This window comes from Antechinus flavipes, chromosome 4 (genome assembly GCF_016432865.1).
Source record: "Antechinus flavipes isolate AdamAnt ecotype Samford, QLD, Australia chromosome 4, AdamAnt_v2, whole genome shotgun sequence".
NCBI classification, from domain to species: Eukaryota; Metazoa; Chordata; class Mammalia; order Dasyuromorphia; family Dasyuridae; genus Antechinus; species Antechinus flavipes.
Genome location: NC_067401.1, coordinates 211,854,977 through 211,869,060, shown reverse-complemented (window position 1 = coordinate 211,869,060; position 14,084 = coordinate 211,854,977). Strand labels below are relative to the sequence as shown.

Below are 14,084 nucleotides of genomic sequence, written 5' to 3'. Positions count from 1 at the left end.
GTTGAGGAAAGAGGCAAGTTAGAAGATAGTTTGTTAAGAAAAATTGACATCAAACTACATACGAGTCAGCAGTATTAAGTGGCAGTCAAATAGGCTTTCTTGGGCTGCACTAAGGCCTTTTTTATTTTTATTTAATTTTTTATTATAGCTTTTTATTTACAAGATATATGCATGGGTAATTTTTCAGCACTGACTCTTGCAAAACCTTCTGTTCCAACTTTTCCCCTTCTTCCCCCTACCCTCTCCCCTAGATGAACAGGTAGACCCATACATGTTAAATATGTTAAAGTATATGTTAAATACAATATATGTATATACATATCCATACTGTTATTTTGATGCACAAGAAAAATCAGACTTAGAAATAAGGTAAAAATAACCTGAGAAGGAAATCAAAAATGCAAGCAGACAAAAACAGAGGGAATAGAAATGCTATGTTGTGATTCATACTCATTTCCCATAGTTCTTTTGCTGGATGTAGCTGGTTCTCTTCATTATTGAACAAATGGAACAGATTTGGTTCATCTCATTGTTGAAGAGAGCCACGTCCATCATAATTAATCATCATATAGTACTGTTGTTGAAGTATACAATGATCTGCTGGTCCTGCTCATTTCACTCAGCATCAGTTCATGTAAGTCTCTCCAGGCCTTTCTGAAATCATCCTGCTGGTCATTTCTTACCGAACAATAATATTCCATAACATTCATATATCACAATTTATTCAGCCATTCTCCAACTGATGGGCATCCATTCAATTTCCAGTTTCTGGCCACTACAAACAGGGCTGCCACAAACATTTTAGCACATCTGGGTCCCTTTCCCTTCTTTAAAATCTCTTTGGGATATAAGCTAAGGCCTTGTTTATAAGAAAAGCCTGTCCTGTAACTTTGATTGGACTACACTTGGAGTTTTATATGTTAGTTCAAAAAAACACTGCTAAACTGTAAAGTATCCAGATGAGAACAGAATGATCACACAGGATCTTGACTTATTATCACATAAAGATCACTTAAAGGTTGGAGTTCTTAACATTAAATCCAGAGTTCAGGAATTCACTAAAAAATTTCATTTTTATTTTTACTACCATCTAATTGAAATTTCAATTATGAATATAGGCAACAAACCATTAATTTGTTAGCATTGATAGTGATGATGATGATGATAATAAGGGATCAAAGACTTTTTACCAGACTAAAAAGGTATTTTTAGGGTATTCCTGACACAAAAAAAGGTTAAGAACTCAAGATGAATGCAGGAGAAACTCAAGACAAAACTGAGGGGAAAGGACAGAGATGACTGATGTCTTTAAAACACTGTCAAAAGGCAGAGGGATTAAATTGTATTTGGCACCAGCAAAACCAGGAGAAATGAGCTAAAGATATGCTGAAAGACACAGTCAGGCTTGATGTCAGGAAAAACTTCCAAACAATTGGGAGTTATTCAAAATTAGAATGAGGTACCTCAGAAGTAATAGATTCTTCCTCAAAGGAGGTCTCTGATATACAGCATTTAGACCACCTGACCACTAGTCAGGTATAATCAGTAAGGAGCAACTTCTTTTGGTTGCTGAGGTCTATTCTAACTCTAAAAATCTGTTGACTATTTCTGTGAATGCCTGCTGTTGAAATTATTACAGATTCAGTTCAGTGAAACACAGCGATCAACAATGTCAGGGGCGCCTCTAAAATCAAATACAAACTTCTGGTTAGCATTTAAAGTCTTTCAATCTTCCCCAAATCTATCTTTCTTATCTTTCCAGCCTCACTATATATTATTCTCCCATCTGCATTCTTCAAACCAGCTGAATTGGCTTTCTCTCTTCTTTTCACAAATTACACTGGATATCCCATCTCTATGACTTTATACTGGCTGTCTCCAATGTCTAGATTGTACTCCCTCCTCATCCTTCCTCAGAAAAGAGACTCAGGCAGGATATGCAATGGTTTCAGTTCTGTACTTGTAATTTGGAAGGCCAGAATTTAACTTCTATTTCACATGTCCTAGCTATGTAATCCTAAGCAAGTCCCCTAACATTTTTGTGAGTATTTCCTCATAGGCAAACTGAGTAAAATAATAGCGCCTATCTTACAAGGTTGTTGCAAGGATCAAATGGGTAACATATGTAAAGTGCTTTGTCATCTTAAAGTACCAAATACCCATAATTATTAATTTTTTTTTCCTTCAAAGTGCACTTTCAAGCACCAGATTTTATCAGAAGCCTTCCCTGAAGTCTTTAACTGCTAATGCCCTCCCCTTCAAACTACTTTGTATTTATTTTATTTAAATATATTCAGGGCACATAAATATGTATTCTTGCTGGCTACAATTAGAATGTAAACTCCAAACTGCTGTCTTTCATTAGGCCCCTGAAGCATGGAGCATCCTATTGACTGTATTTCTATATCCCCAGAGCCTCATAGGCATGTTTGATTGATTGTGTAGACAATAAAAATGGACAATAAGTAGGGTTTCCATCTGAAGAAGAGAACAAGTTGGACTGATTTGAGAAAACAGAAAATGTCTTACTCTATCCCCAAACTTCTCTCAGAAACCCATTTTCAATATCAACATTATTATAATTCTGTAAAGCAGGAAATATGGAATATTATGGTCTCTGAAGAACTAAAATTGACTATTACTCTAAGAGTAAATGAGAAGTCCCTAATAATCAAGAGCAGGCTGCAACATACTACTAAAAAAGAATTATAATGGATAAATGCTATAAAAAACAGAAAAGAAAAATGAGCAGAAAAGAAAATGGGCTGGTCATAAGACAACTGAGACACATCCCTAAAAATCCACTGGCATCTTCATATTATTAACTGAAAGTGAGAAAATAAGTAGCAAGTCCATGGGAGGGTGAGGTCAAGAGATGCATAAAAAGTTTGGTTTGCATAAGTTCATAGGTTGTTGTCTGCTTCACAGAAAGGAAAATCCAAATTGATGAGATCACAGGTCTATTTGGGTCTTTCATTTTATAGATGGAAGTTTGATTTGCATAAAAATATAACACGTATTGAGTTTTATGTTTCTTTTATATCTTTTATAATGTTTGTTAGTTTCTCAAAATTTTCTGACTGAGGACAAACTGGTTTTATCACATAAAATCAGCATTATAATCACCTAAGTCAGTAAGTAAAACTAGTAAGGACTTGCCCATTCTTGGAGAAGAGAAATTAGAAATTTTCACTAAGAAACTGCAACTATACCAGCCAGGAAAGGAAAGAGACAGCAAAACCCCAAAGAAAAATAGGAAATCATCTCAAGTCCAGAAAGAACTTTTGGAAGAGCTGAAAAAGTAGTTTAAGAATCATATAAGAGGGGTAGAAGAAGAACTTGAGAAAGAAATGAGAATGATGCAAGAAAATTTTAAAAAGAGTCAATAGACTGGAAAAGGAAAAGGGCTTAAAAAGTAGAACTGGCCAAATATAAAAGGAGATACAGAAATCCCCTGAAGAAAAAACTCCCTGAAAAGTATGGGAGAGGAGAGGTATTATGTACAACTGACTACCACACTTAAGGTCTACAGAAATCGGTTGTGCTTACCTCATTATGAAACCTGGACAATATACCAGGGCCCTGCCAGGAAACAGTCGCTTCCATTTGAATTGTCTTAGGAAGATTCTGAAGATCTCCTGGCAGGATAAAACCAGACACCAGGGTCCTTTTTTTTTTTTTTTTTTTTTTTTTTTTTTTTAACTAAACTGTCAAGTATTCCAAATATACTGCAGAGAGCACACTCTATTGGGCTTGGCCACATTGTTCAAATGCTATATGCTATATCAAAAAGATTATTTTATGGACATATCATATATTGAAAGAACTCATGAGGCAGATGGAAAAATCAATACAAGGACAACTCTCAAGGTCTCTGTTAAAAATTTTAGAATCTATTGTACAACATGCAAGATGTACAACAAGCACAGGACTACCCAGTATGTTGTGCTCTCATCAGAGAAGGTGCTATGCTCTGTGAGCAAAGCTGAATTTAATTAGCTTAAAAGAAATGTGAGGTGCAATAAATTAGAGAAGCCACCTCTACAAATGTTCATAGGAATTATTTGTATCTGACCTGAGGCAGAGCATTCGGAGTTCATATTGGTATCTATTTTTTATTTTTTTGGATCAGCCAGTTGGACATATTAACCTGACTCTAACATAGTGATGTCATTTTGGTCCTCCTTGAAAACAAAGAACAACGACCAACCAACCAAAAAGTATAATTTGCCAAATGGAAAAGAAAATACAATAGCTAACCTGGGGGAAACAACTCTTTAAGTTAGAATTGGGCAAGTGAAAGCTAATGACTTCAAGAAACATCAAGAAGCAATCAAACAAATTCAGATGAATGAAAAAAAAAAAAATTGAAAAACTACTAATCTGGAAAACAGATCCAAGAAAGACGGTGTCAGAATCAGGGGACACCTGAAAGCCATAATCGAATCTTTCAAAAAACTGTCAAGGAAAACTGCCCTGATATGCTGGAACCAGAAATGAAAAAGGCATTGGAAGAATACACTTATCACTTCAGGAAAGAAATCCCAAAATAAAAACTCCAAGCAACACCATAGTCAAATTATACAATTATCAGACCAAGGAAAAAATGTTGCAAATGACCAGAAAAAAACTCAATTAGGATTTCACAGGATCTGGCAGCTGCAATATTAAATGACTGGAGGTCATGGAACCTGGTATTTCAGAAAGCAAAAGAGCTAAGTAAGACTATAACCAAGAATCACTTACCCAGGAAAATTAAGCATACTACTTCAAGGGGAAAAATAAAAAGGTCACTCGTAATGTTTACAAAAAATTTGTCAGGACCCAAAGACCAAGAGAAGCCTTTTAAAAAGAAAAAGACAAAAGAAAATATAAAGGATTCAATGGAGCTGAACTGTTTCTATCCCTCTATATATATAGCCAGAAGAAGTTTTATAAATTATATATATATATAAACATATGATTTTATATATATATATATATATAAACATGATTATATATATACACACACACATACACATATAAAAAGGTGGTATCAGGTGATGTAAGATGAATTTGAGGGAATGACCTAAGAAATAATTAAGGAATGAGAAAGAGCATACTGGGTACAAAAAGAAGAATAGAGTAAATTATTTCACATGAAGAAGCACCAAAGATCTATTACAATGGAAGGGAAGATGGAAAAGTAAGTAATGGGCATCATTTTAACCTTAACCTTATCATCATCAGTATTGACTCAGAGAGGGAATAACATACACAATCAGGGATGGAAAGAACTGACGGAAGAGAGGGTAGACCAAGGGAGATGGTAGACAGAAGCAAAAGATTACAAAAAAGGGTGAAAAACAAAAAAAGAAGGAAAAAAGTATGGAAGAAAATATAGGTAGTAATCAAAATAGTTAAGTGTGAGTGAGATGAAATCTCCAATAAAAACGAAAGGAATAGCAAAGTGGATTCAAAACCCAGAATCCTACCTTTTTCTTTTTTTCTTTTAAAGTAAAGATATTGAACCATGGGAACAGAGTGTGGAACACAACATAGCATTCTCACTCTGTTGTTATTTGCTTGCATTTTGTTTTCTTTCTCAGTTTTTCTTTTTCTTCCTTCTTGATCTGATTTTTCTTGTGCAACAAGATAACGTATATATGTATACATATATTGGATTTAACATGTATTTCAATATATTTAACATGTATTAAACTACCTTGCCAGCTAGGGGAAGGGGTGGGAAAAAAGGGGGGGAAATCTGGAACAAAAGGTTATACAAGGGTCAATGTTGGAAAAATTACCCATGCATATGCTTTGTAAATAAAATGCTTTAATTTAAAAAAAAAAAAAAAGTAAAGGCATTTAAATGTTAAAAAAAAAAAAAAAAAGTAATAGTATGCTTCAATCTGTATTCAGTCTTCATAGTTCTCTTTTTGGATGAAGATAGTATTTTCCACTCCAAGAGTACTGGAACTGTCTTGGATCTCATATACATATATACAGAGATGATCATTTGAAAAGAAATTTATGTAAAAGCTATAACAAATTTGAAACATAGAAGTCTGTGTGCCCAAAATAGAACAGGCTGGTAAATTTTTGTGAGATTTGTTCTCTGTATACTGAAACGGTCCATGCTCTTTGATATTTAAATTCATAATAAAAAAGAAAAGACTGTGTACAACTCTCCATAAGACTTCCAAAAGTTCTAAACTCTTTCAAAATGTATTATCAATGAACCTGAGTAACCTAGACCTACCCTCATAACAGATTTTATCATCTTCTGATCCCTTTGCCAATAGACAATGGGGTCTGGAATTGAAGAGATTAGGCAGCACTGACCAAAATTTTAAAGTTCTTGTAGTTACCAAGCTCTCCCTGAAACAGAGGTCTTATCTTTTAAACCCAAGTCTTTCCAAAGGATGTTATTTGGCTCCAATGCATAGACAAGTTAAGGATCACTACAGGAGCAATGAAAAAGGGTGTTGGTGGCTATCAGAAGGCTGCAACACATCACTAACAAGCAAATGTGAAAAATCGTAAAGGATTGTCAAAAAGAAAAAAAAATGTATGAACAACAACAACAAAAGGATAAACCAGATCATTTTACAAAAACTAGAGCTATCCATCCAAATGACAGCCTTCATGCTTCACTGATATTTTCATAATATCCGAAAAATAAAAAATAAGTCATTCATATTTGGCAGACACTTCCATGTAATGAACTTATGAAAGGACATGAGTAGGAGTTGAACAGGATACAGGTATGACTTTTGAACTAAAAGATCAGGAAAGGTCTCCCATGAAACGTGGGATTTGAAAAGACTCGAAGGAAACCAAGGAACTTACGTTTAAGGGGAAGCAACAAGTTCAGTTATTGGACCAAAGAATGGGTGAAGAGAAATGTTTAAAAAAACAAGGGGAATAAAAGAGGAGGAGGTAGGAAGATAAGCATAGATAGCTTCAAATATAAATTATATTAACTCTGCTAAATCTTTTCCTCCCTCCTCAAATCTTCCTTAACTGCCCTGCCCCTCCCCACAATCTCTTAGCTGAGAACTTTGTCTAATATTTTACTGGAAAAAATGAGGATATTCACCGAGATCTCTCCCTTCTTCCTCATATCACCCAGATGCCTTCTAACAAACCCAAAGTTACTAATGATCTCTTAATTGCCAAATCTAATAACCTCAATCTTCATCCTTCTTGCTCTCTCTACAGCCTGAACCATATCTTTCCTTCCATATTCCCCTGCAACCTTACCTATTATGTCCTCCTTCCTCCATTTCACATTTCCTTGCCAAAGCTAATCCCTCTAACATGTACAAGTGATCTCATTCCAACCTGTTTCCTCTAACAGACTTGCCTCCTCCAACCACTCCTACTCTCTCACTTATCTTAAATCTTTCTGGTCTACTGACTGCTTCTCTATTGCCTACAAATATGCCCATGTCCTCACAAGCCTCAAAAAACCCTCACTTGATCCAATCAGCCAAACTAAATCAGAGTCCCACCTCTCTCCAAACTTTTAAGGCTAACATTCTTGAGAAGTCATATCCATTTCCTCTTTTCTATCTTCTTAACTCTTCAGCCTGGCTTCCAACTTCATTATACAACTGAAACTGTTCTCTCCAAAGTTATTAATGATCTCTTAACTGCCAAATCTAATGACCTTATTTCAATCCTCAATCATTTTTCTCTCTCTGCAGCCTGAACTATATATTTTCTTCCATATTCTTCCCCAATCTTTCCTATTATTGTCCAGGGCAACACCATCCTCCTTACTACTCAGGATTACATTATTAGGTGTCATCCTTGATTCCTCATTCTCCATTTACACGCATATCCAATCTATTTCCAATTCCTGTCACTTTTATCTTCACATCTCTCAATGTAATTCTACTCTCCGCTCTCTCTTTAGACACAGTCACTATTATTCTGCTGGAGGTGGCTCTCACCATCTCATGCCTGGATCACTTCAATAGCTTAACCAATTGGTCGACCTGACACAAGTTTCTCCCTACTCCAAACCATTCTTTACTCAGTTGTAAAAACAATGCTCCCAAAGCCTAAATCTTACTATGTCAATCTCCTATCCTTCCCAATAAAATCCAGTGGGGCTGCCTATAACCTCTAGGGGAAAATATAAAATCCTCTATTTGTCATCCAACACTCTTTAGAACCTATCCATATCTTCCAGTCATCTTATATCCTACCAGCTATACTAGGCCTGCCTCCTAGCTGTTCTTCAAAAAAAGACTTACATCTTCAATTCTGGCTATTTTCACTGGCTGTTCCCCACATTTCTACCCTCTGGCTTTCTTCAAGTCTCAGCTAAAATTCCACATTCTACAGTTAGCCTTTCCTAATCTTAATTTTAGTTCATTTCCTCTATTGATTATTTCCAACCTTTTTATGTAGTTTGTTTTTACATTATGTTATCTTCCCCACCAAAGTATGAATTCCTCAAAAACCTACTTTGATCTTTCTCTGTATCTAAAGAACAGAGCCTGGGCAAATAGTTTAACAAAAGTTTACTGACTGACTGAAGGACTTTAAATGCTAAATAGAGGATTTTATATTAATCCTGGAGGCAAAAGAATGCCATAGAAATTCACTAAGGGAAGAAATTGGTTTGACAAGGTCAAACCTGTGACAGACTAGACTCTCTTTTAAAACAGACTTCAGGCTGGAAGGTCAACTACTAAGGCAATTGTTCCAAAGGCCTTTCAGATATGAAGTGATGAGAGCTCAAAAAAAAAAAAAGAGTCAAGAATGAAATCAAGGCCAGAAATGATATCACAATGACTAAGTAATAGGGAAATTGAGAAAATGGGAGAATCCAAAAACAAAGATGATGAATTTTAGATACTTTTAAGCTTGGGGTGTCTACAGGTCAATCAACTGGAGACAGTTGGACATGTGAGACTAAACTCAGGACAGAAGCTAAGGCTGGATACAGAGATCTGAGAATTATCTGCAGAGATAAATGAGATAAATGATTCATGGGAAATCATAAGCTTATAAAGATATTCCACAATAATCTCTTCAGTGCTAGCTTTATATTATCTATCAGAAACACTCATAATATCTTCTTCTAACTAGGAAAACAGATGTATTTGCATTTTGATTTCATATTGATTAAAAAATATTTGATGTTTTAGATGCGAAAGAATATTTTTACCATTTTTTTTTTCCTTCTGTGAAAAGGTCATTTTCAATTTAAAGTTGTATATATTCAGTTCAATATGGTATTAATTTATTTAACTCTATTTTCTTAAATAGCTAAGGTAACTTCTGTCCAATCTCATTTCAAACGACAGTAATTTAGATCAGACAGTGTAGGGCAAAACTATTGATTTGACATAACTATAAAAATTCTTTCTTATTTTTTAATCACTCAAAAAGCATACACAAAAAACTATAATGTGTCAAATACTATACTGTTCAAGGAGCTATAGGAGCTGCAAATGCTTTTCTGCATGCTTCAAAATTTGTATAAAAACAAAATCTGAGTCCCTCTCCTCTAAGAAGGACTCTTCCTTTCTAGAAAGGAAGAATATGTACATATCAGGAAAAACAATTAAATAAATGAAAAATAAATATAAGGTAGTGGGAAAAGATGGTGGTACTCACAACATAATAAGTAATATAGACTAACTGATTTTTCATTCATTTAATGCCAATACCTTTTATCTGGTAACAAGTTGAAAACTAAAATTCCTGTTTTTTTAGTGTTCTTTTTTGCAACTTTTTGTCTTATTATTTTTGCTTTTTATCAGCAAAATACCTAACATGAATGGATAGAACTGTCACCTTATTTCCCAGTTAATTTCTGGAAATAAACTTTTTATTATTATTATTTCAATAATCACATCAAATCAAGTCAATATTCTGCTATCAAGTTGTTTTTTTCCACTGATAGATAACAATTGAAACAGAAAACTAGTGTTGTTCACTGGGGAAAATAAGGAAGAAAGTACCCACACCAAAAACACAACTAATAAGTTAAGCATAGGAAGAATTTCAGATTTTTGCACTTAAATTATAGATGAAAAAAATTAAAAATATTTTAAGTTAAAACCTTTAGCACTAACAAATGTTTTTAATTAACAAATAATTACGTTAAATTAAGTATTTTCAAATTAAAGACAATTTCATCATTAATGTTGAGCTGGAAGGGATCAAGAAGCCATCTGATTCAAACTTCATTTAGAGAAGAAAAAAATAAAGTCTAGGGAGATTAGAAGACTTGTCCAAGGTCACACACATATTGTTAGAAGACAAATGTTTACTACCTTAAATACAAGTTACTTCATTTGAGAAGTTTAACACAACTTCATACTGAAACTTAAAATTTTAATTGTGTAAACCTGTTTGGCCAAAACTGAGCTTGAATTTTCAAAACCTTTTAATTTGGGTAAATACTACTATAACTTAAAAAAATTTTTTTCAGTCAATAATTCATGATACAGTATAACCTCATCTATCATTTCAGTTCTCCTGCAATCTCACTAATACAGAACAGCATCAAGAATATATAAGTAGAAAATGTCTAAACAATCAAAATATTTTTCATAAATTCTATGCACTAAAAAAAAAGGCTATTTCTCACATTAAAGTCCTCTGAGCAGGTTCTCACTCAAAACCTATTTACTCTTACTTCACACAGTATTTAAATAAAGTTTTACAAAATAAAATTCTATGATTGCCAAGCCAAAAACAAAACAGAAAACCGATGCTTAATGCAGTGAGCAGAATCAGAAGAACTTTGTAACAGTAACAGCAAGATTATGTGATGATCAACTTTGATGGACTTGGCTCTTTTCAGCAACACAGTGCTCCCAAGACAATTCCAATAACTTGGGATGGAAAATGCCATCTGTATCAAAAAAGAGAATTATGGAGACTGAATGCAGATCGAAGTATACTATTTTCATCTTTTTTCTTTGCTATTTCTCATGGTTTTCCCCTTTTGTTCTGATTTTTCTTTCACAACAATTAATATGGAAATATATTTTAAATGATTATACATGTATAATCTATGTCAGACTACCAGCTGTCTTGGAGAAGGGGAGAGAAAAAAATTTGGAATAAAAAATCTTACAAAAATGAATGTTGAAAACTATCTTTACATATTGGAAAAATAAAATACTACTGAGGGGAAAAAATTTTCATTCAAAAAAAATTTTAAGTGCCTGATCTCAATATTTGATTGACATTAAAAGTTATTTACATTTCTAAAGCAAAAGAATAGGCCAAAAAATTAACTTGAAAACAATGAAAATTTCTAATCAAGCATGCATAAAAAAGTTAGTAATTGCTACATTTAAAATATCTACCAAAAAAAAAAAAAAAAAAAAAAGATGGATAAAACATGATGCTGGCCAGATCAGTACTATCCTATATTCTTGGCTTTTACAAAACCACTGATTGATCTCCAAAATTTACTGATTTGGATCAATATCTTTATCAAATACAAAGGATAATTGTTGGTTGTTTTATTCACACCATTCCAACAGAAGACTAAAATTACTGAGACTTTTATTTTATACTTTGTATCAGCAAAAAGATATTAAAATTTTTTAAAAGCAACATATTCTTACCTCTTAAAAACTTCTTAGTTACTTTAGTAAGTTAGAGATTTTCTTACTATTTATAAAACACTTCTTTTGTCATTAATACTTACATTAAAGGAAAAAGCAATCTAGTTCAGTCCACACCAAGCACCCTGAAGTCTGTAAACCCTAAAAAACTTGAAAATATTATGAAAAACATCCTAACTAGAACTTTTTCTCTCTGGTAAGGAAGTTTAATTCCAAACAGGAAATCTTTTCTCAAAAGGTTCAAAATTTAAATCACATCAAACCCTAAAAGAACATTCAAGAGGATATCTGATAATTGCCAACAATTGGCCAAAAAACGTAAACACTGAAGTCTTCATGGCATATAGGATCACTTCCACACAGAAGCAAAATTCTGAATAAGGTACATTTTAACTAGATACATTTTCCAAAAATATCTTCTAAAATAAAAGTTCTTAAACTGAGGTCCGTGACTTGGCTTTTTTTTTTTAATGTTTTGATTGTATTTCAATAAAATTTCAATAATTCCCTTTATAATTCTATGTACTTTATGTAATATTTTAAAACATTTTGTGAAAGGGTCCAGAGGTTTCACCAAACTGCCATGACATTGACAAAAAAAGGTTAAGAATCCCTTTTCTAAGGGATAGTTAGATCTGTTGCTGAAACTTTCTAAAAAGAGTAATCATGGAATTATCTTTTTCAGGTTTTTTTTTTTTTTTTTTTTTTTCAATCGCCCTCCTCTATACTACGTGGACCGGGAAGGGAGGAGGGAAAGGGGCGGAGAAGAGTGTAGGTGCAGGACAGGGGAAGGAAGCGAAGGAAAAGTAAAATCCTTAAAGATAGTTCGAGGTCTGTTTCTTCTGGGTGGTGGGAGTAAAGACATGGGGTGAACCACCCATTCATCCCCAAACCTCTCTAGATATGCCATGGGGAATAGGCTAGATTCCAAGAAGGGTAGAGGGGAGTAGAGGGAAGGAAAACAAGAAAAAATTAAAAGGAAATGAAGCCAAATCCCTAGCACCAACACCTATCTGAAGAGCATAGTTTGGAGGGAACAGAAAAATCAAGGAGACTGAATGAAAATATCAAAAGTGGAAGAAGCCAAAGAGTTATTTAAATGATTCTCCTTCCAAGAAAAGATGAGGAGTCCGTGGGGGAGGGGGAGGGTGCCTTCTTATCCCAAGTCAGTGCCGAGGCCGGTATGCCTCGTTCTCTCACTTCTACAACAGTGTTTGATTGGGAAGGGGAGTGTCAACGAATTGAGTAGGGGGAAAGAGGGACTCTTTCTCTCAAATTTTCCGCCAGCTCGGTTCCTAGCGGTAGGGGGAGGGAGGCCCAGCGAGGGCAAATTAGAGTGTCTCACCCACCCCACCGAGCGCCATCCCAGAGGAGGGGGTCGGGGAAGAGGAGTAAGCTCGGGCGCGAAGGGCAGGGGCTGGTCTCTTACCCATGCTGGAGGCTGCGGCGCGGAGAAGCCCGATAGTGGTGGCTCCTCCTCTTTTTCGAGCAGTGGTTTCGTGCGGTAGAAGCCGGGCTTCAGCCCCACAGGGCGGTCGGTATGCGGGGGCTCAGGCGGGGAGAGGCGGCGAGTCCATCCGCCCGAGCTCCCTCCAGCCGGTCCAGTCAGTTAAAGAATCTGAGAAGGAAGAGGCGGCGACGGCGGCGGAGGTAGAGGTGGAAGTGGTGGTGATGATGGTAGTGGCGGTGGTGATGGTGGTGGCTGTGGAGGTGGTGGTGGTGGTAGTGGTGTGATTGGGTGGTGGTGGTGATGTGTTGGAGGTGGTGGTGTGGTGGTGGATCCGGCTACTCCACACCGGCGGCGGCGACCAAACGCCCTGCCGTCCCTCCCCCCACCCAGCTAGCTCCTTTCCCCCTCCCGGCCCCCTTCTGGAGGGTAGGTGGGGAGCTAGCCGGTCCCAAGCCCGAGGCTGTCGCCGCCGCCGCCGGCGTCAGCCAACCCCTCCCCTCTCCTACTGTGGTGGAGAGGAGCGCACGCTCGAGCTCCGCTGACTTGAGAGCCCGGACGCGGCTGCCGGGAGAAGGGATCGGGGACTTGTGGAAGGTGGGGGAAATCTCGCGAGAAGTCTTTTTTTCCCTCCCCCTTCTCCCCGAAACCCCCACCCCCGGCCCACCTCCCTAGTTGTTACTACCGCCCGCTAGGCAGTTGCCAGGTGAGGTGACGTCACGTCTCCCAGGCTCCGGAGCTGCGTCCGCGAGGTGGGGGGGGAGGGTCCGTGCGTATCGTGGAGGGAGGTTGGCCATTGGAGGAGCGGGGGGCGACGTGACAATCGATGACGTTTGGGCGGAGAGCCCCCCTCCCAGCCCCAGCTCGCCTCAGGAAGTCTCGGGACCATTAGAGGGGGGAAAGGGGTGGGAATGGTCTCGATTGCAGAGATTATTTCTCCCTACCGTCCCGAGTTTGTTTGACCGGGTGCGGGGGAAGTTGCTGCGGGTACGAAAACTGAGTCTTTCGTGTCCCAGTTTCGCGATGTTGCCATCCTAAAGGGAGGA

General features: G+C 36.6%; 1 protein-coding gene across 7 annotated transcripts in view; it reads right to left on the bottom strand.

Moving 5' to 3' along the window:
- The window catches only part of CD2AP (CD2 associated protein), a 188,958-nt gene extending 175,542 nt beyond the window's left edge, over window positions 1-13,416 (bottom strand). For 3 of the 7 annotated variants that reach the window (XR_007953545.1, XM_051997109.1, XM_051997112.1), the window contains exon 1: window positions 13,021-13,415. Coding sequence is in view for 6 of the 7 variants with exons in the window: in XM_051997109.1 (XP_051853069.1) it covers window positions 13,021-13,024 (4 nt within the window). In the remaining variant the exon portion in view is untranslated. Of the gene's footprint in view, window positions 1-13,020 lie in introns of all 7 variants that reach the window. The other 4 variants (XM_051997107.1, XM_051997110.1, XM_051997113.1 and 1 more) reach the window with 2 other exon arrangements.
- Window positions 13,417-14,084: the final 668 nt, after the last annotated feature.